The 25,334-nt window shown below is 42.0% G+C and overlaps 1 protein-coding gene across 1 annotated transcript in view; it reads right to left on the bottom strand.

The window, feature by feature from the left end:
* The window catches only part of Rtn3 (reticulon 3), a 78,922-nt gene that overhangs the window by 17,652 nt on the left and 35,936 nt on the right, over positions 1 to 25,334 (bottom strand). The window contains exon 2 of the mRNA XM_004656578.2: positions 7,907 to 8,114. Coding sequence (XP_004656635.1) covers positions 7,907 to 8,114 — 208 coding nt within the window. The remainder of the gene's footprint in view (positions 1 to 7,906; positions 8,115 to 25,334) is intronic.

Genomic DNA, 25,334 nt, shown 5'->3' on the forward strand with positions numbered 1-25,334 from the left:
TATACATGTAAGTAGACGAACAGATTACTGGAGGTGAAAGGCCTAAGTGAGGTCATGGGAAGAGATTGAGTAAAGGAAGGGTGCGGGGAGGGTTAATCAAAATCTAACAGGGTATGAATAAGTCATATGGAAACCTACCTTTTTTGGATAATGGCACACCCAGTTACCATAGATTGTTACTAGAAAATTTTCAGAAGACAGGCCTGGTGGCACATGCCTTTAATCTCAGCATTTAGGAGGCAGAGGTAGGAGAATCACTGTGAGTTTGAGGACACCCTGAGACTATATAGTGAGTTCCAGGTCAGCCTCAGCTAGAGTGAGACCTTACCTCAACTTACCTCAAAAAACAAACAAACAAAAATTCAGTGCCAGGAATGGATACCATCCAATGACTTGTTGGCCAGGGACATCCCTGATGCCTCCAAAATATTAAAGGCTATTGCCAAGGCTCTTGGTTTCCCACCAGAAATAGATGGTAAGACCTGTTTGCTGAAGATTCCACATGCTTGGGCTGCAGGGTCACTGAGAAATCTTACTGGAGCTGAGCTGAAAACTTCCTCCATGTAGACAAGCTGAGAGAAAGCTGGAAAAAGCTACAATGCATGCAGATCCATGGAGTGAGAGAAGTCATCCATGGAGATAAACAATAGAGGACACTACAAGCCTTAAATTAAGCTAGCCAGGCCAAATGAGCCAACAGGTGCAATAGTGGCATATCTGTTATGGGGGAAACTAACTGCTCTATAATTGAACTGGAGGTCCACTCCACAAGAGGGAATACATACTTGATACTGAAAACCTATGACAGGGGAAGTCATAACCCATAGGGGTGTAACAGCTGCTGGTGTCAGGCTAAATGCATACATTATGCTCGCCAAACTGCCTGGTAAGCATCTATCTTAATGTATGTATGTGTGTATGTATGTGTGTGTGCGCACGCGCGTGTGTGTATATACATACATACATACACATATATATACATGTATATATATATACACACACACACACATATATACATGTATATACACACACATACACACATACATTTAAAATTAAGTTTAAAGTTACTTATTCATTTATTTATTTATTTGAGAGAATCAGAGAGAAAGAAGGAGAGAGAGAGAGTGTGAATATGGGGGTGCCAGGGCCTCTAGCTACTGCAAATGAACTCCAGACGCAAGCACTACCATGTGCATCTGGCTTACATAGGTTCCTGGGGAATTGAACTGAGGTCCTTTGGCTTTGCAGGCAAACGTCTTAACTACTAAGCCATCTCTCTAGCTCAGAACTCTTTTTATTTAAATTATTTATTTATTTGAGAAAGAGAAAAAGAGGGAGAGAGAAAGAGCGTGCCAAGGCCTCCAGCAACTGCAAATGAACTCCAGATGCATGCCCCCCCCCCACTTGTGCATCTGTCTTACATGGGTCCTGAAGAACTGAAGCAGGATCATTTGGCTTTGCAGGCAAACGCCTTAACTACTAAGCCATCTCTCTAGCCCTACCCATATATTAATGCTACTCTCACTTTTGGTCAGAGAAGCTTCTTTTTAGAGATGGTAGTGACCTCTGGGGTCACTCAGAAGGCATCATGGTGCTGAGAAGAAGTGACAGAGGAGTACTCAGCACTGAAACATTTCTATCACACCTTCCAAGGCTTAGAGTCCATTGCAGAAGAGGTGGCAGAAGGAATGTAAGAGCCAAAAGAAGGGTAGGACTCATTATAATGCACTCTTCCAGACAAAAAATGGCCTGGATATCCATGGCCTCTCACAGGACCATCATAATAGGAGGAAAACATGATGACATCAAAATAAAAGAGACTGATGGAGAGGAAGAGGGGATATGACAGAGTGGAGTTGTGAAGGGGAAAGTGTGGGGGGATATTATCATGGTTTATTGTGTATAATTAGGGAAGTTGTCAATAATTTTAAAAACATTAAAAATTAGGGTGAAAAGCCGGGTATGGTGGCACACATCTTTAATCCCAGCACTTGGGAGGCAGAGGTAGGAGGATCACCATGAGTTCGAGGCCACCCTGAGAATACATAGTGAATTCCAGGCCAGCCTGAGCTACAGTAAGACCCTATGTCAACAAACCAAAATTAGGGTGGAGAGATGGCTTAGCAGTTAAGGTTCTTGCCTGAAAAGCCTAAGGACCAGGGTCTGATTTCCCAGTATTCACATAAAGCGAAGTGCACAAAGTGGTGTATGCGTCTGGAGGCTGTGGCACATGCCTCTGGAGTTGCTTTGCAGTGGCTTCAGGCCCTGGTGTGCCCATTATCTCTCTCTACTTAAAAGAAAAAACATTGGGGGCTAGAGAGATGGCTTAGTGGTTAAGCACTTGCCTATGAAGCCTAAGAACCCTGGTTTGAGGCTTGATTCCCCAGGACACACGTTAGCCAGATGCACAAGGGGGCACATGCGTCTGGAGTTCGTTTGCAGTGGCTTGAAGCCCTGGTGTGCCCATTCTCTCTCTCTTTCTCTCTCTCTCTCTGCCTCTTTTTCTCTCTCTGTCACTCTCAAATAAATAAATAAAAATGATCACCAAAAAAAGAAAACAATTTTAATTAAGATTAAAAAGGGTAGAAAAATGGCTTAGTGGTTGAGGCACTTGCCTGCAAAGCCTAAGAACCCATGTTTGACTCTCCAGGTCCCATGTGAGACAGATACACAAGGTGACACACACATCTAGCGTTCAACTGCAATGGCTGCAGGCCCTGGCATGCCAATTTATTCTCTCTCTCACATTAAAAAAAAAAAAAAAAAAAAAAAAAAGGCCAGTCTGTCTGTTGGGCTTATCACACACACACACACAAAAATAAAATTAAACTAAAAAAAAAAAAAAAAAAGATTGAAGGGGCTGGGGAAATGGCTTCATTGTTAGGGCGTTTGCCTACAAGGCCTAAGGACTCTGGTTTGATTCCTAGGACCCACGTAAGCCAGATGCACAAGGGGACACATGCATCTAGAGTTTGTTTGCAGTGGCTAAAGGCTCTGGTGTGCCCATTCTCTTTCTCTCTATCTGCCTCTCTCTCTCTCAAATAAATAAATAAATAAAATATTGAAATAAACAAACAAAAAAACCCAAATATTTAAGAAGAGCACAGATACCATATTGTCCTTTGACTACCACATGTGTCATGACACACACACACAAATGAATAAACAAAATAAAATTAAAAAAGGAAAGTAGATATAACAATTTTAATAGGGTTGAAAATTAGAAGACACAAACATCTGTGTTCAGTTCTCAGAAGTACTAAATTATTGAGATATATCCATGTGCTCATAACTCATTATTTTTAAAAAATATAATTATTTATTTATTTTATTTTATTTTTTTGGTTTTTCGAGGTAGGGTCTCACTCTGGTCCAGGCTGACCTGGAATTAACTCTGTCATCTCAGGGAGGCCTTGAACTCATGGCAATCCTCCTACCTCTGCCTCCCGAGTGCTGGGATTAAAGGCATGCGCCACCACGCCTGGTTATAATTATTTATTTATTTGAGAGAGAGAGAGAAAGACAGACAGCGAAAATGGGTGCACCAGGGTCTCCTGTCACTGCAAATGAACTCCAGATGCATGAGCCACTTTGTGCATCTGGCTTTATGTGGGTATAGGGAATTGAACTAGGGATGTTAGGCTTTGCAAGCAAGTGCTTTTAACCACTGAGCCATCTCTCCAGCCTGGTAACTTATTTACTCAATACTTGCTAAGTGCCTACTGTATACCAGGCTAAATGTAAAGAACTCACAGTTTCTGGAAAATGGAAAAGTAATAGGCATGTTTATTCCATTCTGTTTAAGAAAATAATATCATATATAAAAATTTTAAAACCTAGGTGTTGTAATTAATAAAATTTAGTGAAACATATTTTATAAATCAACAAACATTATACAAAAGGGGAAAACTTTATTATGAGATCTGAACTTGTTGTAAAACAATAAAATTCATTCATTTATTCAGCAACTATTCATTAAATTTGTGAGTCTGGGAAGATGACTCAGCAATCAAGGGTGCTTGCTTGCAAAACCAGATGTAAACTGGCCCATGTACCTGGGATCCAAATGCATCTATGACAATGGGAAACAGAGCATGGAGAATCTAAATCTCACAGTCTAGGTAGTCTGATGTTCCTTTGCAGTCTAACATTTCATTTATAGTGGCAAGAGACCTTGTATCAAAAAAGTGAATACAAAGCCAGGCATAGTGGCGCACGCCTTTAATCCCAGCACTCGGGAGGCAGAGTTAGGAGGATCGCCATGAGTTTGAGGCCACCCTGAGACTCCATAGCAAATTCCAGGTCAGCCTGGGCTATTGTGAGCCCCTACCTCAAAAAACCAAAAATAAAAAAATTTTAAAAATTAAAAAAAAGGAAGTAGAATACAAACACCTCAAAACTATCCTCTTATTTCCTAAAGTGTGCTGTGGCACATGGACCCATACAGACACAAATAAATGAAAAAAATAATTTAGTCAGGTGTAGTGTTGCACACCTTTAATCCCCATACTCAGGAGGCAGAAGTAGGAGGATCACTGTGAGTCTGAGGCCAGCCTAAGACTATATAATGAATTAAAGGTCAGCCTGGGCTATAGCAAGAGCCTACCTCAAAAAACAAAATGCAAACCAAAAAAAAAAAAGACACATGTTCTCTCTCATATGTGGATCCTAGCTACAGATGATTGGGCTTCTGCATGAGAAGGAAAATACTTAGTAGCAGAGGCCAGTAAGTTAAAAAGGAGATATAAAGGGAAGAGAAAGGAAGGGAGGAGGATACTTAATAGGTTGATATTGTATATTTGTAAGTACAATGATTGAGATGGGGAGGTAATATGATGGAGAATGGAATTTCAAAGGGGAAAGTGTGGGGGGGGGAGGGAGGGAATTACCATGGGATATTTTTTTATAATCATGGAAAATGTTAATAAAAATTAAAAAAATATTCTTATTACATAAAATTAATAGCTATCAAGATTAAACTAAAATCTGGTCGCCAATTATTTTTTCCATTTAAAAGAGATTTGTTAAGGGTCGTGTTAGAATTCCGCTAGCTGTTTTAGCTCAAATAAGACCAGATTCTGCTCTATTGTATGTAAAGTAACTGTCTCATTTCTGGCATCTTAAGTCCAGTGCTTACAACAAAATTAACTCTTAAGACATATTCCCTACTTAAGGGTACAGCCAGATGCTCAAACATTGGTTGTCATCTGAAAAAATAAAAAAATTCAAGTAAAGAAAGAAAGAAAGAAAGAAAGAAAGAAAGAAAGAAAGGAAGGAGAAGAGAAGAGAAGAGAAGAGAAGAGAAGAGAAGAGAAGAGAAGAGAAGAGAAGAGAAGAGAAGAAAAGAAAGGGCTGAAGAGATGACTCTGCAGTTAAAATGCTTGCCTGTGAAGCTTAAGGACCCATGTTCGACTCTCCAGGTCCCATGTAAGCCAGACATACAATGTGACATAAGCGTGGAAGTTTGCACATGCGCACAAGGTGGCACACACATCTGAAGTTTGACTGCAGTGGCTGGAGGCCCTGGCATAGCAGTTAAAGCTCTTGCCTATGAAGCCTATGGACCCAGGTTCAATTATCAAGTATCCACATAAAGCCAGATGCTCAAGGTAGTATATGCTTCTGGAGTTCATTTTCAGTGGCTGGGGGAAGTAGCATGTCCATTCTCTATCTGCTTCTCCCCCACCCACACCAAATAATAAATAAAATGTTTTTCAAAAATAAAATAAACTAATTTCGGGGCTGGGTAAATGGCTTAGCAGTAAAGGTGTTTGCTTGTGAAGCCTATGGACCCCGGTTAGATTCCCCAGGACCCACATAAACCAGATGCCACAAGGAGGCACATGCGTCTGAGTTCATTTGCATTGGCTAGAGGCCCTGGCGTGCACATTTTCTCTTTCTATCTGCCTCTTTCTCTTTCTCTCTCTTAACTAAATAAATAAAATATTTAAAACAAAAATAATTTCTAACACATTTTCATTCATTCATTTTGATATTTTGGAAGGCAGCTATACTAACCACTATTTACAGCAACACAGTGTTTTTAATTTTATTTTTATATTTTTGGTTTTTCGAAGTAGAGCCTCGTTCTATGTAGCTCAGTCTGACCTGGAATTCACTAAGTAGTTCCAGGCTGGCCTCAAACTTACAGTGACCCTCCTACCTCAGCTTCTCTCTAGTGTTGGGATTAAAGACCATGCCCAACTATAATAATCTTGTTTTGGCTTTTTGAGGTAGGGTTTCACTCTTCACTCTAGCCCAGGCTGACCTGGAATTCCTTATGTACTCTCAGGGTGACCCTGAACTCACAGTGATCTTCCTACCTCTGCCTCCTGAGTCGTGGGATTAAAGGCATGCGCCACCACGCCCAGCTTGTAATAAAGTTTTAAACCTACATATGACTTGAGTTACTGCTTATTTTTTTCACCAGTAGAAAGCAAAACCCCCAGCACCATCATCAGAGTCTATTAATCTTAGTCCTTAGAGGGCACAGCAGGGTCTCTCTTTCTGCAGGAGAAAGAGGCTTTTAGAAAACCTGCCATTTGTTAAAGTTCAAGTAACAAATTCTATAGGCTAAGGATTTTAAAATGAAATGTTTTTTAAAGTTATAGCACAATCAGAAATGTTAGGAATGAGACCCAGAAATGCATGACCTACTGACTTTATTAAGACTTGCCTCTGGGACTATGAAAACTAAACAAGAGCTAAGAAGGAAACCAAGAGCAAACATAGACAGTTCTGGTACCAACATTAGGATTTCCAAGCTGTTTTCAGGCCTTACCACGTGGGGTTCAAATGCAGACAAGCTATACAAGAGCTGCTCTGGGTGTGCTATTCTCTACTCTGTTCAGGATTTTATTCTTCTTGGGCCTTAAAATGTGAGCTTCTAGTTTGTTTGGTTTTTTTAAAGTATTTAGACCCTAACTTGGCCTCTTAGGGTAATTTCAAGGCCTTCCAGGGATCATTCCTCTCATCAATCAGTGGAAAGGGGGCCCATTATTCTCTTCTTCTTCTTCTTTTTTTTTTTTTCCAAGGTGGAGTCTCACTCTAGCCCAGGCTGACCTGAAATTCACTATGTAGTCTCAGGGTGGCCTCAAACTCACAGCAATCCTCCTACTTAAGCCTCCTGAGTGCTGGGATTAAAAATGTGCACTACCCTGCCTGGCTCTTACTTTTATTTGAGAGAGAAGCAGACAGAAAGAAAGAATGGACATGCCAGGGCCTCTAACCACTGCAAATGAACTCCTTGTGCATCTGGCTTATGTGGGTACCTGAGGAATCAAACCTGGATCCTTAGGATATGCAGGCAAGTGCCTTAACCGCTAAACCATGTCCAGCCCCCAGCCCCCCCCCCCCCCGCCCCACTGATCAGGGTCTCGCTCTAGCTCAGGCTGTCCTAGAACTCGCTTTGTAGTTCCAGGCTGGTCTCAAACTCAAGGCAATCCTCCTATCTACGCCTCCATTATTCCTTTTCTTTTTTTTCTTTTTTGTTTTCAGAGCTAGAGTTTCACTTTGGTTTAGGCTGACCTGGAATTCACTATGTAGTCTCAGGGTGGCCTCGAACTCACGGTGATCCACCGAACTCTGCCTCCCGAGTGCTGGGATTAAAGGTGTGCGCCGCCACACCCGGCTTCATTATTCCTTTTCATTTAGTTTTTCAAGGTAAGGGTCTCACTCTAGCTGACCTGGAATTCACTATGTAGTCTTAAGCTGGCCTTGAACTCACAACAATCCATCTACCTCCATCTCCTGAGTGCTGGGATTAAAGGTGTGCTCCACCATGCCTGGTTTCCATTCCTCTTCTTCTTTTTTTTTGTTCTTGATAATTTAGCCATATCAGAATTTTGGAACTGATTAGCCTTAATGAACCCTTTCCACTAATATGCAGAATGTCACTTCAACTTACTTGAATGGATGGCCTTCTTCTGATTTCTGCACAGCTTGGATGACAGATTTGTAGACTCTGAAGCTGATGGTGACAGAGAGAAGAGCCAGGATGAGGTAAGAAACCACACTGATGACACTGAAAGCGGCCAGGGAGAGCAGCATGATCAGTGTAGTGCCAAAGACAAACCCAGTCTTCTTCACATCTCGCCAGAAAATCAGGTCACGCACTGTCAAAAGATAGGGAGTGTAAGTTAGAAAAGCCAATTGTCAGTGGAGTTCCCACTAGCACATGGAGACAGTGGCACTCACTCCATGAGAATCTGACACTTAGAAGCTTATTTTAGTGACTAAGTCCACTAAAGTGCCACTGACCTTAAATTCTGATAGATAAGGTAGAGGGGAGGGGGTTGAAGTGATGGCTTAGCAGTTAAGGCTAAGTTAAGGCTTCTCCGCAAACCCTAAGGGCCCAGGTTCGAGTCCCCAGTGTCCACGTAAGGCAGATGTAGAAGGTGGCGCATGCTTCTTGAGTTTGTTTGTAGAGGCCTGGTGCACCCATTCTCTCTTTGCCTGCCTGACCTCCCTCCCCTCATTCAAATAAATGAAGAGAAACAAAATATTGGGAAAAAACCAAAAACAGACCAATCTCTACTTAGAATGAAACACCAATCTTTGTCTTATTCTGAACTCAGGAAGGATTATGAATCAAGAGTGTGGTGCTGGGGACTGAATGGAGGGTTTCACACCTGTGCAAGCTAAGTACTCAACTACTGAGTTGGAGAGACAAGATTGAATTTTGATAATATCTAACCATATTACTTTATTAACCTTTATTTACTACATTAACCTTTTCTTCTTTCTAAAATATTTTATTTTTACTTATTTATTTGACAGAGAAAGGGAGGGTAGATACCAGATCCTTTGCCTTTGCAGGCACATTTGTTCTTCCTCTTCTTCTTTTTTAAAAATATTACTTATTTATTTGAGGGGGGGGGGCAGAAAGCCAAAGACAGAGAATGGGCACAACCAGGGCCTCCAGCCACTACAAACAAACTCTAGACACATATGTCCTCTTGTGCATCTGGCTAACATGGGTCCTGGGAAATCGAACCTGGGTCCTTTGGCTTTGTAGGCAAATGCCTTAACTGCTAAGCCATGCCTCCAGCCCTTTTCTTTCTACTTTCTAATGCAATTTCAAGGACTACATAAGGTTAATGAGTGAAAAATGCTTTGTTACTCTTATGAATAAACACCTATTTTCTTTTCTTTTTCTTTGTTTTGAGGTAGGGTCTCACTTTAGCCCAGGCTGACCTGAAACTCAGTCTGTAGCTCCTTGAACTCACAGAGATCCTCCTATTTCTAACTCCCCAGTGCTGGAACTAAAGGCATGTGCCACCATGCATGGCTGTCATCTATTTTATTTTTGAGGTCTGTTTTGTGCATTAGTTTTCCTTACAAAGCCCAAACTGGCTGGAACTGCAATTCTCAGGCTTCAACCCCCAAAGTGCTGGCACTTATAGGTATGTGCCCCAAACCTAGCCTTAAACTTGAACTACACTCAAAATATGATTAGCCTAAAAGGCTGTGATTTGGGACAAAATGAACCTAAGTCTGATCTAAGCTGCTCTGATGGCTCCCAGTTCCTCCCCATGTTCTACTAGAACACCTTCCCTCTTAATACATTTATTTTTCCTCTTCTTCTTCTTTTTTTTTTTGTTGTTGTTCATTCTTTATTTATTTATTTGAGGGTGACAGACACAGAGAGAAAGACAGATAGAGGGAGAGAGAGAGAATGGGCGCGCCAGGGCTTCCAGCCTCTGCAAACGAACTCCAGACGCGTGCCCCCCCCTTGTGCATCTGGCTAACGTGGGACCTGGGGAACCGAGCCTTGAACCAGGGTCCTTAGGCTTCACAGGCAAGCGCTTAACCGCTAAGCCATCTCTCCAGCCCTCCTCTTCTTTTTTAAAAATATTATTTATTTGAGAGAGAAAGAAAGCCAAAGATAGAGAATGGGCACACTAGGGCCTCCAGCCACTGCAAATGAACTCCAGATGCAAGTGCCCCCTTGTGCATCTGGCTTATGTGGGTCCTTGGAGAGTTGAACAGGGATCTTTGCCTTTGCAGGCAAATGCCTTAACTGCTAAGCCATCTCCCCCCCTCCCTTTTTTTTTGAAGCAGGGTCTCACTCTAGCCCAAGCTGACCTGGAATCTACTCTACAGTTCCAGCCTAGCCTTGAACTCAGTGATTCTCCTATCTTTGGAGTGCTGGGATTAAAGACATGCACCACCATGCCAGGCCTGAATACATTTCTTTTTGGCTTTTCAAGATAAGGTTTCACTCTAACCCAGGCTGACCTGGAATTCACTATGTAGTCTCAGGGTGGACTCAAACTCACTACCTCTGCCTCCCAGGTGCTGGGATTAAAGGCATGTGCCACCATGCCCAGCTTCTTTATGGTTTTTCGAGGTAGGGTCTCACTCTAGTCCAGGCTGACCTGGAATTCACTATGTAGTCTCAGGGTGGCCTCGAACTCATGGTGATCCTCCTACCTCTGCCTCCCTAGTGCTAGGACTAAAGGCGTGCACCACCAAAACCAGTTCTATAATTTTTCATTTTTTAAAAATTTTTGTTTATTTTTATTTATTTGAGAGTGACAGACAGACAAAGAGGCAGTTAGAGAGATAGAGAATGGGCATGCCAGGGCTTCCAGCCACTGCAAATGAACTCCAGACGCGTGGGCCCCCTTGTGCATCTGGCTAACATGGGTCCTGGGGAATCAAGCCTCGAACTGGGGTCCTTAGGCTTCACAGGCAAGCACTTAACTGCTAAGCCACCTCCCAGCCCTAATTTTTCATTTTTAATGACACAGAGCAAGAGAGGGTGGGGAGAGAATTAGTGCACCACAGCCTCCAGCCACTGCATTCAAACTTCAGATGCATGTGCTACCTTGTAAACATGTATGATCTTATATGCTTGCATCACCTTGTACGCCTGGCATATGTAAGAACTGAAGAGTTGAACATGGGTCCTTAGGATCCACAGGCAAGTGCCTTAACTGCTAAGCCATTTCTCTAGCCCTGAATACACTTTTTTTTTTTTTTTTTTTGAGGTAGGGTCTCACTGTGGTCCAGGCTGACCTGGAATTAACTCTGTAGTCTCAGGCTGGCCTTGAACTCACAGAGATCCTCCAACCTCTGCCTCCCAAGTGCTGGGATTAAAGGCGTGTGTCACCACGCCCGGCCGAATACACTTCTTTAAAGTCAAATCTTGGTAAAAATCTATTTTGCTTGAAACTAGGAAAACAACAAAAATATGTTGACTATATAAATGAAATAGTTAACTTCTTAAAAGATGCTGGCTGGTAGATGTGATATACTAGCAGAAAATAAGAGTATTGTAATTCCTTATGGAAGCTAATTCCTGTGTTGAAAAGGAGGGAGAAAACTAGCTCACTTGACCAAACTAAGACTGAACAAAGCTGAACAGAATGCCACCTATTTAGGAAGACCACTCCTAAGTGGCAGAATTCCTATAATCAGAGCATAAGTATCTACACAGGTCAAAGTTCGTTTGGCTATGAGAACAGTTCCAACATATAATGCTTGCAGGAACAATGTCATCATTAGCAGAACAAATTGATGCCACATTCATCTGAATGTAATACAGTGAGAAGGAACATGGGTCCTTAGCACCTTAACCACTAATCCATCTCTCTAGTCCCCATTCTCCCTCTCTTTTTATTTATTTATTTGAGAGCAATAGACAGAGAGAGAGAGAGAGAGAGAGAGCGCGCGCATGCGTGCACACCAGGACCTCCAGTCATTGCAAATGAACTCCAGACACATGTACCACCTCGTGTATCTGGCTTATGTGGGTGCTGGGGAATTGAGCCAAACCAGGGTCCTTAGGCTTCACAGGCAAGCGCTTAACAGTTAAGCCATCTCTCCAGCCCTCCCTCTCTTTATCTATCTATTATCTATTTATCTGTCATCTATCATCTATCTATCTGCATTTCTCTCTCTTGCTCGCGAATGAATGAATAAATAAAAACAAAAGCCCTGTTTCAAAAAAAAAAAAAATTTAAAAGCCAGGAGTGGTGGCACATGCCTTTAATCCCAGCACTTGAGAGGCCAGACTGGGACTATATAGTAAATTTCAGGTCAACCAGGCTAGAGACCCTACCTTAAAAAAAAAAAAAAAGTTACCACTGAGGTGGGTATGCTGACACACACGTGTAATCCCAGCATCTGGGATGGAGGCTGAGGCAGAAGTATCCTGAGTTCAAGCCCAACTTGGGCTACACAGTGAGATACCCTGCCTCAAAAGAAGAAAGAAATGATTAAGAGCACTTCCTGTGTGAGCATGAGGGCTTGAAAAGGCCTGAGAGATGCCCAAGTTCCATCCTCAGGTCCTATATAAACAGCTGGATGTGGTCATACATGTCAGCAACCCCAGTCCTACAGGAAGCAGAGACCACAGAATCATTGGGGTTACAAAACAACATAGCAAAAAAACAAAAACAAAAGGCAAAAAAACCCTAACAAACAAACAAACAAAAACACAGTGAAATTTACTGCCATCTGCTGGAAAATTGCTCTAAAAGCTAATCAAACCTACAAGGACACCTGACTAATGCTCCCTAAAGGCATGCAGTATATAATCCGCATAATAATATGGAAGGCCCTGGGCTCAGCCTTAAAATAAACAGTGGCATTAAGGTCTGGGCTATAAGGGAACACACTGATAGAAAGGTGGGAACAGCAGAGAAAGGGGCAACACATCAAACCCCATTTTACTTCCTTCAGGTCCCTGGCTTGGTGGTTACCTCCTGCTCCACCCACTGTATTAACATCCCCTTCCCTCATCACTTTGTTTTTTGAGGTAGGGTTTCATTCTAGCCCATGCTGACCTAGAATTCATTATGTAGTCTCAGTCTCAGTCTGGTCTTGATCTCACAGAGATCCTCCTACCTCTGCCTCCCAAATGCTGGGATTAAAGATGTGTGTCATCATAACCAGCTTTCTCATCACTTTTGATCTCCTTACAGTTTTATTTTTCTCTTTTCTTTTTAAAATTTTTTAAAGATTTATTTATTTATTTACTAGAGACAGAGAGAGAGGGAGAGAGAGACAGAGACTGGGTGTGCCAGGGCCTCCAGCCATTGCAAACAAACTTCAGACATATGCGCCACCCTGTGCAGCTGGTTTACATGGGACCTGGAGAAATGAACCTGGGTCCTTAGGCTTCATAGGTAAACACCTTAATCGCTAAGCCAACTCTCCAGCCCCACAGTTTTATTTTTCTTCATAGCACCTATCACCTTATTTATTTGTAGGAAACTTTTTATATCTGTTATTGGGTCTAGCTAATAAATAAGTACAACTTCCATTTGTTTCCTGATATTGTCCCTCACGTATGAACTTCATTTCTTCTTTGCTAATAAGACACAAAATTAAGATGGGGACCAGAGCCTTTTGGCTAAATCTACGTTTCTAAAATTTTTGATTTGCTTGTGTGTGTATGGGGTGAAGGTCAGAGGACAACCTCAAGGTGTCTATATTTACTTTGCTCCACCTTGTTTGAGGCAGTCTCTTGCTATTGCAACAGAAAGGCTTTGCTTCTACTTGTATTTCCATGCACAAATGCCAGGGCTTCAAGCCACTGCAAACTCCAGATGCCTGCACCACCTTGTGCATCTGGCTTAAGTGAGTACTTAAGAATTGAACCTAGTACTTAATAGGTTGATATTGTATATATGTAAGTACAATGATTGAGATGGGGAGGTAATATGATGGAGAATGGAATTTCAAAGGGGAAAGTGTGGGGGGGGGGAGAGAGGGAATTACCATGGGATTTTTTTTATAATCATGGAAAATGCTAATAAAAATTAAAAAATAAAATAAAAAAAGAATTGAACCTAGGTCCTTAGGCTTCACAGTCAAGCACCTTCACTGGTAAGCCATCATTCTAGCCCTTCCTTGTTTTTTAAGGTAGGGTCTTGCTCTAGCCCAGGCTGACCTGGAATTCATTATGTAGTCTCAGGCTGGTCTCAAACTCACAGCCATCCTTTTACCTCTGCCTCCGGAGTGCTGAGATTAAAGGCATGTACAACTATACCCAGAACATCCTGTTATTTTAATTATGAAAACATGAAAAGCTTTCTATATTTCTTTCTTTCTTTTTCCTTTTTTTTTTGTATGAGGGAGCGAGAGGACTGGCATGCCAGAGCCTGTAATCAATCTCCAGACACGTGTGCCACCTTGTGCCCATGTGTAACTTGGCGTGCTTATGTTACCTTGTGTATTTGGCTTATATGGGACCTGAAGAGTCAAGCATAGGTCCTTAGGGTTTGCAGGCAAGCACCTTAACTGCTAAGCCATCTCTCCAGCCCAACCTTTCTATTTCTTGCCTATTAAGATTTAAGGCTGTCAGATGCAATAGCCATAATACACCAAAAGAGGGCACTGCCTCACCCAATGGTAGTCTCCTAGAAAGGGGAAAAAAAATAAGTCAGTAGTCCAGGAAGACTCAGGTAGGAACAGCAGTGAACCTTGACAACTTCCCTGACCCAGTTAAACTAAAGGTAGGAAGAGAGTTGGAGTTGATTTTAAGTTCAGCATATTCAAAGGTCAGTTGAATTCAATCTGTTTTCCCAAGCACTCTCAAAGGTAGAAAAGTGTTCAAACGCTCATTCTGAAAAGGATTCATTTGACAGAAACTTCTTTGTTAACTTCATTTTTAAGTAACAATTCAAGAACTATACAATATTTTATCTTGCAAAAGTTTTTTAAAACTGTCAATATTCAACACATCTAAGAAATTATTATTTTATTTATTTATTGTTTTTTCGAAGTAGGGTTTCACTCTAGTCCAGGCTGACCTGGAATTCACTATGTAGTCTCAGGGTGGCCTCGAACTCACAGTGATCCTACTACCTCTGCCTCCCGAGTGCTGGGATTAAAGGCATGCACTATCATTCCCAGCTTTAAAAAACATTAAATATAAATATTATATCTATCTATCTATATAACTAAATATATATATTTAGTTATTAAGAATGGGCACACAAGAGCTGCCAACCACTGCAAAGAAACTCCAGATGCATGCTCCACTTTGTGCATATGGCTGTACTCCACACGAGTCCTTTACCCTCTCCAGCTCCCCACGTGGAAGGAACTCCTTGAACTTTCTTTTCTCTCTTTCCACAGTTTTTCCAGGCCCTCTACATGGGATCTCTAGGCAGGCGGGGTCTTTCTTTGGCTCTATACTTCCCTCAATAAATATAGTAATTTAATAATTATCCTTCGCAGTCTTTTTTTATTCAATTCTTTGATTAAAATGAGAAACAAACCTAGGGTTTGGAGTTCAGGGACTTTCCTAGAACCCCTAACACCCCATTGGCTTAGCAGTTAAAAGTAGTTGCCATGCAAGCATGAAGTCCTGAGAGGGCCCAAGACTGCCAGAGTTCCACTCTCCAGCACCACACAAGCATCTGCATATGGTTCCCACACCTGTGACCCTCCCGTGGGAGAAGGCAGAGACCACAATCACTGGAGCTGCTGACTGGGTGGCAGGGAGCACAAACAAACAAAAAAGCTCAGGTTTGAGAGAAACACTGTCTTAAGGAAAAAGGTGGGTGAGTGAAGACCCCTCATGTCTTCCTCTGGCCTCCACATGTGAGTGTACAAGGCACGTTTATCTGTGCACAGACATACATACTCATCACATGATACATAATCTACACACATGCCAAAGAATACTACGGGCTGAAGAGATGGCACAGCAGTTAAAAGTGCTTGCTTGCAAAGCTTGCAGTCCCAGTTCAATTCTCCAATACTCACATAAAGCCAGATGTACAAAGTGACATACCCATTCTCTCATGTCCTCTCAAATAAAATTATATACACACATACATATATACATATTCTTTCTTGCTGTGCCTCTTCCTTCCTCTTAAATAAATGAATAAATAATTTTTAAATGTTTTTATTTATTATGACTTAATGAGAATAACCCACCACACCTGGCTATCCACCACATCTGGCTAAAGACTATTTATTTATTTGAGAAAGTCAGAGAGAGAGAGAGAGAGAATATGAATGAATGGGTGTGCCAGGGCCTCTACTCATTGCAAACAAACTCCAGACACATGTGCCATCTTGTGCATCTGGCTTACATGGATCCTAGGGAATTGAACCTGGGTCCTTTGGCTTTGCAGGCAAGCACCTTAACTGCTAAGTCATCTCTCCAGCTCCTGAATACACTTTTTTTAAGAACAGCAGAGGAGTTGTCCCAATGACCCAGATGCAAATGAACTCCAGAGGGGTGTGCTACTTTGTACATCTGCCTTTATGTGAGTATTGGAGAACTGAACTGTGACTGTAAGCTTTGCAAGCAAGCACTTTCAACTGCTGAGCCATCTCTTCAGCCCCTGAATACACTTTTTAAGTTGCAAAATTTATCAGATGTTTGTAAATTCAGATCCAAATTTTGTGGTTGGTGAAATGGGTAAACAGTCTGCTTTACTACAGATTTACCCTCAAAGAAATTCCACTCACTATGGGGCGCAGAAGGATCACTAAGAGAACACAAAGGTCTCATTGTCAAGCATATACACATGTGCTTTTGGCAACAGACGAAGCTGGCAGCAAGCCAAAGAATTTGTAGGCACCCCTTTCAAACTAGCAGTCTACTCAGACTCTGAAAAAATTGATTTTCATTCATTAAAATAACCAAGCATTGATTCTGCCCTCAATTTTAGATCTATAAAGCAGAGAAAACAAAATGGCATAGACTACTCTTTGTTGACTGAACAGCAGGGTGGATCTGAAAATGTTAACTTTCCACCTTAGATTAAAAGTGCAATGCTGATGGGCCAGAGAGATGGCTTAGCTGTTTGCCTGCAAAGCCAAAGGACTCAGGTTTGATTCCCCAAGACCCATGTAAGCCAGAGGCACAAGGTGGTGCATGTGTCTGGGTTTTTTTGTTTTTTTGCAGTGGCTGGAGACCCTGGTATGTCCATCCTCTATGTCTCTTTCTAATAAATAAATAAATAAAAGTTAAGTGCAATGCTGAATCACCCATGGAATGGATAGACTCAACACTGCTTTGATTTTCTGACCTTCCTCCCACCCAATAAAATCTGGTTTGCTTTTTGCACTTGTTGGACAACTATTAAAATTTCCAATTAAGGGCTGGGGAAGAGGGCTCAGTGGTTAAGAGTACTTCCTCTGCAAACACAAGAGCATGGAGAGGCTCCCCAGGACCCATATAGGTAGCTGGTCATGGTCATACAAGTCTACAGCCTCAGTCTGTAATAAGGGAGCAGAGATCGGATAATAATTGTTAGAGCTGGAGGAATCACCAAGATCCAGGATCAATAAGAGGCTCAGTGGGCTTCCTATAATAAATAAGGTGATAGGTGCTCTGAAGAAAAATAAAGCTGTGTAAGGAGATCAAAAGTTATGAGTGGAGCCAGGCGTGGTTGCACACACCTTTAATCCCAGCACTTGGGAGGCAAAGGTAGGAGATTGCCCTGAGTTTGAGGCCACCCTGAGATTACGTAGTTAATTCCAGGTCAGCCTGGGCCAGAGTGAGACCCTACCTCAAAAGACCCCCCTCCAAAAAAAAAAAAAAAAAAAGACATACCCTAAGTCTTGAGATCTTCCTGTATTTTCCTAACAGCTTTATGCAAACAGTGGGCATCTGGGTCATTGGGACAACTCCTCTGCTGTTCTACTCCCCTAAGCATATAACTAAATTGAAAAGATTTTGAGTAAACCCTTCACAGAATCAACACAATCTCAATTATTTCTCCTTCTCCCTCCCACAGGCAATGCTGGGGATGGAACCCAGGGCTCATGAATGCTAAGGCAAGTGCTCTCTGCTTCTGAGTTAAATCCCCAGCCCTATTACATTTTTTGTTTGTTTTTTTTTTTGACACTGGATCTCAATCTATAGCCCAGGCTGACCTCAAACCTACTGGGTCGCCCAGGCTACCCTTGAACTCACAACAATCCTACTTCATCCTCTTGGGTACTGGGATTATAGGTGTGAACCAGCTTGTCCAGCTTGGACCTTTACTTTTTTTTTTTTTTTTTTTTGAGGTAGGGTCTCACTCTGGCCCTGGAATTAACTCTGTCATCTCAGGGTGGCCTTGAACTCATGGCAATCCTCCTACCTCTGCCTCCCAAGTGCTGGGATTAAAGGTGTGCGCCACCACGCCCGGCCCTACTTTTTATTTTTTTAATTGTTTAGAGAAAGCAAGAAAGAATTGTCAGGGCCTCAGCCACTGCAATAGAATGCCAGATGCTTGTGCCACCTAGTGGGTATCTGCGACTTTGTGCTAGCCTCACCTTTGTGCTTCTGGCTTAAGTGGGATATAGAGAGTCAAATATATCCTTAGGCTTCACAGACAAGCACCTTAACTGCTAACCCAACCCTCCAGCCCTATTGTTTTTTTTGAGGAATGGTCTCACTGTAGCCCAGGCTGAACTGGAACTCACAGGATCCTCCTACCTCAGTTGAAATTAAAGGCATACACCACCGTGCCTGGCCTTTATTTATTTATTTAGTGTAGTAAATTTATTTCTCATGAACCAACCCTGGCTATTTCTTAGTGTAGTTTACTGGCATTAAGTACATGCACATTGTTTTAAAACCATCATCACCTTCATTGATGTACCACTATATTAATTATGTATCTGTTTATCTGTCCAGTCATCTGTCTTTCAGTTTCACAGATATCAGGACATTCTTTTTCAGTTTGTATATCATGACTAAAGTTGAATATATATTTGGTGTTTTTAAAAATACATTTTATTTATTTGAGAGAGAGAAAGAGGCAGAGAGAGGGGAGATGGGAGAATAGGTATGCCAGAGTCTCCAGCCACTGCAAACAAACTCCAGATGCGGGGCTGGAGAGATGGCTTAGTGGTAAAGCACTTGCCTGTGAAGCCTAAGGACCCCGGTTCGAGGCTCGGTTCCCCAGGGCCCACGTTAGCCAGATGCACAAGGGGGTGCACGCATCTGGAGTTCGTTTGCAGAGGCTGGAAGCCCTGGCGCGCCCATTCTCTCTCTCTCCCTCTATCTGTCTTTCTCTCTGTGTCTGTCGCTCTCAAATAAATAAATAAAAAATGAATAAAAAATTTAAAAAAAAAAACTCCAGATGCATGTGCCCCCTTGTGCATCTGGCTGATGTGGGTTCTGGAGGATTGAACTGGGATCCTTTGGCTTGGCAGGCAAACTGTTACAGCAACAGAAAGCTAAGCCCAACAGCCAATACCCCAATACAACTACTACTCTGTTTCCCCTAGTTTCTTGTTCTACAGCTTCACACAGACATCACCCACATTGCATGTATTACATTCACTGGGCATAGTTTCTGAGAGTCAGTCATATTAATGTCAAGTATAAAAAGCAGCTATATCAACTTTTTTTTTTTCAAGGCAGGGTCTCACTCAGGCTCAGGCTGACCTGGAATTCACTCTGTAGTCTCAGGGTGGCTTCAAACTCATAGCGATCCTCTGTCTCCCGAGTGCTGGGATTAAAAGCATGTGCCACCATGCACAGCAATGTATGTCTTTTGAGACAAGAGTCTTAACCTAGCCAGGCATGGTGGCGCACGCCTTTAATCTCAGCCCTCGGGAGGCAGAGGTAGAATTGCTGTGAGTGCAAGGCCACCCTGAGACTACATACATGTCATCCTGGGCTAGAATGAGACTCTACCTCGAACAAACAAAACAACAACAACAACAAAAAAAAAAGGAGTCTTAATTTATAGTCCAGGCTGGCCTAGAACTCTCTATGTACCCTAGGATGATCTTGAATTCAAAGCAATCCTCTTGCCTCAGTATCTCAAATGCTGGGCTTATAGGTCTGAGCCACCATGCTCCATTTGACACTTGGGTTTTTTGATAGAAGCCTTGTGAAAGTTACTTAGCAATCAAAGATAAAGGAATTCCTACTGGGAAAGACAGTAAATAGAACTTTTAATTAATGTGATCCTATACTACAGAGATTTTATACTCTGAAAGTAGGTGACCAGTATTATAGTACTATTTTGGAGTAATACTTAAGAGAAACTAGTACCTTCTTATAGTTTGGACCTTATTTAATATTCTTTAGACCAGAAGTCATTGGATGATACTAGAAACTTTTCTCCTTATCTTCTGTTTATTTTAAATGATCACTTTGTTAGCAGTTGGTTTTCAGTAAGATCACTTTGAAAATTGTCCTGAGAGGCTTAGAAAGTATGAGAGAGAGAGAAAGAATGAATATGAATGATTTAAAGTCTACACAGCCAGGAGATTGAAGTAGGAAGATGTCTGAGAGTTCAAGGTCAGCCTAGGGGGGAGGGAGAGAGGGGGAAGGGAGGGGGGAAGGGGAGGGGGAGAGAGAGAGAGAGAAAGAAAAGCAAGAAAGAAAGAGAGGGAGAAAGAAAAGAAAAGAGACTCTGCCTCAAAAAAGCAAAACAAAACAAAACACCCAACCAGGCGTGGTGGCGCAGGCCTTTAATCCCACACTCTAGGAGGCAGCAGTAGGAGAATTGCTGTGAGTGCAAGACCACCCTGAGATTCGATGGTAAATTCTGGGTAAAGGGGTGAAAAAAAGCACATGAATTAAGTTTTTACTTATTTTTAAGTATTATTATTTTTGTTTTTTCGAGGCAGGGTTTCACTCTAGTCCAGGCTGACCTGAAATTTACTGTGGAGTCTCAGGGTGGCCTTGAACTCATGGTGATCCTCCCACCTCTGCCTCCCAAGTGCTAGAATTAAAGGCATGTGCCACCACGTCCAGTGAGTTTATTTTTTATGCGGGGGAGGAGAAATTGGTATACCAGGACCTCTAGCCTCTGCAATCGAACTCCAGATGCATGTGCCACCTTGTGTGTATGAGTCATTTTGTGCTTACATGGATCCTGAGGAATTGAACCTGGGCCCTTTGGCTTCACAGGCAAGTACCTTAACCACTAAGCCATCTCTCCAGCCTCAAGTTTTTTTAAGTTGTTTTTTTTTAAATTTTTTTTTTTTTTTAATTTGAGAGTGACAGACACAGAGAGACAGACAGAGGGAGAGAGAGAGAATGGGTGCGCCAGGGCTTCCAGCCTCTGCAAACGAACTCCAGACACGTGCGCCCCCTTGTGCATCTGGCTAACGTGGGACCTGGGGAACCGAGCCTCGAACCGGGGTCCTTAGGCTTCACAGGCAAGCACTTAACCACTAGGCCATCTCTCCAGCCCTCCAGCCTCAAGTTTTAATATACTTTGTGATAGGTGAATGATACCGTCCACTGTACCATTTCTTTGGATTCTCAGGCATGTTTTGGCAGTGTAAGAACTCTGTATCATTAACAAGTTCAATAAAAACTAAATATATGGGGGGGGGGCAGCAGTAGCTGGGCATGGTGGTACATGCCTTCAGTCCCAGCACTTGCAAGTCAGAGGTAGTAAGGACTGCTATGAGTTCAAGGCCACTCTGAGAAGATATGGTGAATTTCAGATCAGCCTGGGCTAGACCCTACCTTGGAAAACCAAAAAACAGGGCTGAAGAGATTGCTTAGTGTTTAAGGCACTTGCCTGTGAAACCCAAGGACCCAGGTTCATCTCCCCAGAACCTATATAAGCCAGATACACAAGGTAGTGCACATGTCTTAAGAGTTCGTTTGCAGTGGCTAAGGCCCTAGTATGTCAATTCTCCCTCTCATAAATAAAAAACAAAAGAAACAAAAGAAAACCCTGCGGTATAGATTCTAAAAGCAAACTTTGGGGGCTGGAGACATGGCTTAGCAGTTAAGGGGCTTGCCAGCAAAGCCAAAGGACTCAGGTTCAATTCCCCAGTACTCATATATAAAGCCAGATGCATAAATTGGCACAAGCATCTGGAGTTAATCTGCAGCTGCTAGAGGCCCTGGTGTGTCCCCCCCATAAGCCTCTTCCCCCCCCCCTCGTAAAAGTATTTTAAAAAAATTAAAGAAAAACAAACTGAGCAGGGCCTGGTATACATTCCTTTAATCCCAATAGTTGGAAGTTGGAAGTTGAGGTAGGAAGATCACTGTGAGTTCAAGGTCAGCCTAGTCTAGAATAGGATCCTGCCTGGGGGAGGGGGAGAGAAGAACCTTTGCAAATAAGTAAGAACACAGACTAATACAGGTTATCAGACACACTCCCAGTATTCAGAAGGCTGAGGCAGGACTTTGGAGGCTCAAGAGCAGTCTATGCTACATAGTTCTGCCTAGACTATGGAAACCCTATCTCAAAAACAAAACAAGGGCTGGAGAGATGGCTCAATGGCTAAGGTACTTGCCTGCAAAGCCTAACGACCCAGGTTCAATACCCCAACACCCACGTAAAGCCAGATACATAAAGTGGTACATGCATCTGGAGTTTGTTTGCAGCGGTTAGAGGCCCTAGTGCACCCATTCTCTCTCTGCTTATAAATAAATTTAAAAAATTGCTGGGAATAGTGGCATATGCCTTTAATCCTAGCACTCAGAAGACAAAGGTAGGATTGCTGTGAGTTCAAGGCCAGCCTGAGACTACAGAGTGAGCCAGGTCAACCTGGACTAGAGTGAAAACCCTACCTCAAAAAAAAAAAAAAAAAAAAGTAAATAAACCTGATGATATTCTTTAAAGCAACAACAAACTTAGGCCAACCTATAAAGAAAGAGGGACCTTGAAAATTGAAACATTAAAAAAAAATTCAGGTGGTTAATTTTATGAAGTGGACTACTGTTTTGGGAAATATAAGTATAGAGAAATTTTGAAAAGAGAGTAAGCTTTTCTCTACTATAACATGTTATATACTACAGCTTTATAAACATAAGCCAGACTGAAACAATGACACTCTTGATAAGTAATCACAATCACAGCAGGATTAATCACATGCAGTACTTCTGGTATAAATGGTTACCTGAGCAGTCTGTCAGAAGTCTTGCTAGGATATGCTTGTTTAAAAGTTCAGTCTTGCTAAGTCTGGAAATAGAATCTATCCTAGTTTCTTTGTTGATAGTGGGCTTTTTGCAAATTCCAAGATCAGATCCAGTCTTGACATCTGTATGTACTAAGGTGTCCTGTGGCCAAGATTGTGGAGCAAAGGTTTGTTTGAATTTTCCTTCAGGAGAGTGTACACCATCCTGCACAGACAACTTCTCAACTTGTCTTTCACCTAATTCTTTAAGGGCTCTGATGGTGAGCTGCTCCTGTTCTAAGTCAAGGGATGCCACTAGAGTACCTTGAGAAGGGAAAACTTTTAGAGGCTCACTCCCATTTGTTCCTTTGCTATGTTCACCATCCTTGCTTTTAATCTCTTTAATTTTAGAACCATCTGACTCAGTTTCATGCAATACGTCCACAAGCAAAGTTCTTTTAAAGTCTGCTGTATTCTCTAACACTGCTTTGGAGACTCTTTCTTTCTCTTCCTCTACTACCCCTTTCTCTCTAGTTTCTGTAAAGGCAGCTATCAAGTCCTCTGGGGATGAATCATCTATATCTTTAACATGTTTTTCAAGTATAGACTCCAAGTTGGGAGAAGCTGTCATATTTAGTGAGAATCCCATCTCATTAAAAAGAACATTTGGAGGTGCTGCTGCAGGAAGTTTGGGATTGCCAGTCACTACAGGCTTTTCAGGAGCTACCCCACTCAAGGTATCAGACTGCTTCATACCTTCTGACACAAAAATCCTATCAGGGAATTGTGAACACACTGCCTCACCATCTGGACCTTTTCCAATAATGTCTGGTTGAACCTGATGTGGCTCAGAGTCACTGAGGGGCTCTTCAGAGTTTTCCAATGTTTTATTTTCCACTGTCTTACAAGTGGGAATCCCTTTGATTTCCCTTCCCTTTGTTTTTACAACAGCATGTGAAGTGGAAACAGGTTTTTCGAGCTTAACTTTGTTCTTTTCCAATGATGCATCTGTTGTGATGTCCTCTATGACTGTGTCATCAGATTCCCCAGAGCTATCAGCTTCTGGGATTTCTTGCAGCACAGAGCTCTGCCAGTTCATTTCACCTTTCAGGTGGTCATCAGGTAAAACAGTTTTTACTGTGGCTGCTCTGGAACCCAAGGAGATGTATGTCTCACCTGGAAATCCAGATAGTTGCGAGAGTGTATCATCTGATTTCTGTACACTGCTGTCCATAACTTTGACATTAGTGTTTTTTGTGAGATTGTCCCTTACAGGTTTTCCAATGACATTTTCTTGAGGAAGAGACATTTCTGTCCAGTCACCTGTGGATTTGGTGCTGGGAGTGTTCCCATTAAGAGAGCATATAGGAATTTTCTGATGAGTGGTCACTTTAAGATTTATAACTGGAATTTCTGAGTGACACTCACTCTGGTCAAGTCCTGTACTTTTTGTGGTGCAGTCAGATGCTTTATCAGTCTGTTGTTTTACCTGGGGAACTAAATCCCAAGTTAATATTTCATTAGTAAAGTTATGCATATCATTTACACATCTAGACACCTCTTCCAATGCTGCTGTTGTATGTGAAAACTGTCTAGTGAGCAACATAGAGGTTGGGTAACGCCCTGCCTCTTTAATTCTCAGTGGAAACAATTTGTCATCAGTCTCCAACACATCTTCAGATGATTCTCTATCATTGTGTACTGCCCAGTCACCCAAATCATTTGTGCTGTCCTTATATGAATCTTTAAATTCCCTGTCAAATGCTGCTTTGTCAGGAATTACTTCAAATGGTGACTCAGGGGAATCTATTTCAGTACCACCTCCTGAAACTTCAGATGGGGAGCAGGAATATGTATGATTGCCTTCTGCTTTTGACTGCTCAATATCCAGTGCACTTTTATCCTCCCTACTTGAAATCTTGTTAGGGCTCTTGGATTCTTGGTCTTTAGTTACTTGATTTTCTACTGGACCAGCTTCTTTTGAAAGGATAGCCGAATGCTCTGGAAAACTGGTTGGAATGGAAGGGCGGTTGCAAGGAACTCCTGTTGCAAAAGTGTCCACTCTGTCCTTGCTGGTCCCCTGAGGCTTTTCAATCTTTGTCATGTTTAGAAGAGCCGAAGGGTCTTTTCCTTCTTTGGCTATAGCAGGCTGGCTGCCCAACACTTTGCTTTTTTCTCCATGTACTGTTGTAAGGCCAGTATTATGTATTTCACAAGATGAAAGAAAGGAAGAATTCATAATGTCTGAAGATGGCTCATCAGAGCTCAATCCCTCTATGGTCAGATTTGAAAGAAAAAAAAATGTTTACCAGGTACAATTACATATTAGGTAGTCAGGCCAAGCAACATGCATTTTATTTTTAAATTACATACACCCCTACACACATACACAGATGTTTTATGTATATATACATATACATACACAAATATGTAACAAAACCAAGGTCAATGGTTATCCTACAAGACATGCATAAAATTGCCAACAGTAAAAAAAGCAGCATCATGCTACAAACTCCGAAGAACACCAAATTTTCAGAACAAAT

This window comes from Jaculus jaculus, chromosome 1, assembly GCF_020740685.1.
Source record: "Jaculus jaculus isolate mJacJac1 chromosome 1, mJacJac1.mat.Y.cur, whole genome shotgun sequence".
In the NCBI taxonomy this organism is placed as follows: Eukaryota; Metazoa; Chordata; class Mammalia; order Rodentia; family Dipodidae; genus Jaculus; species Jaculus jaculus.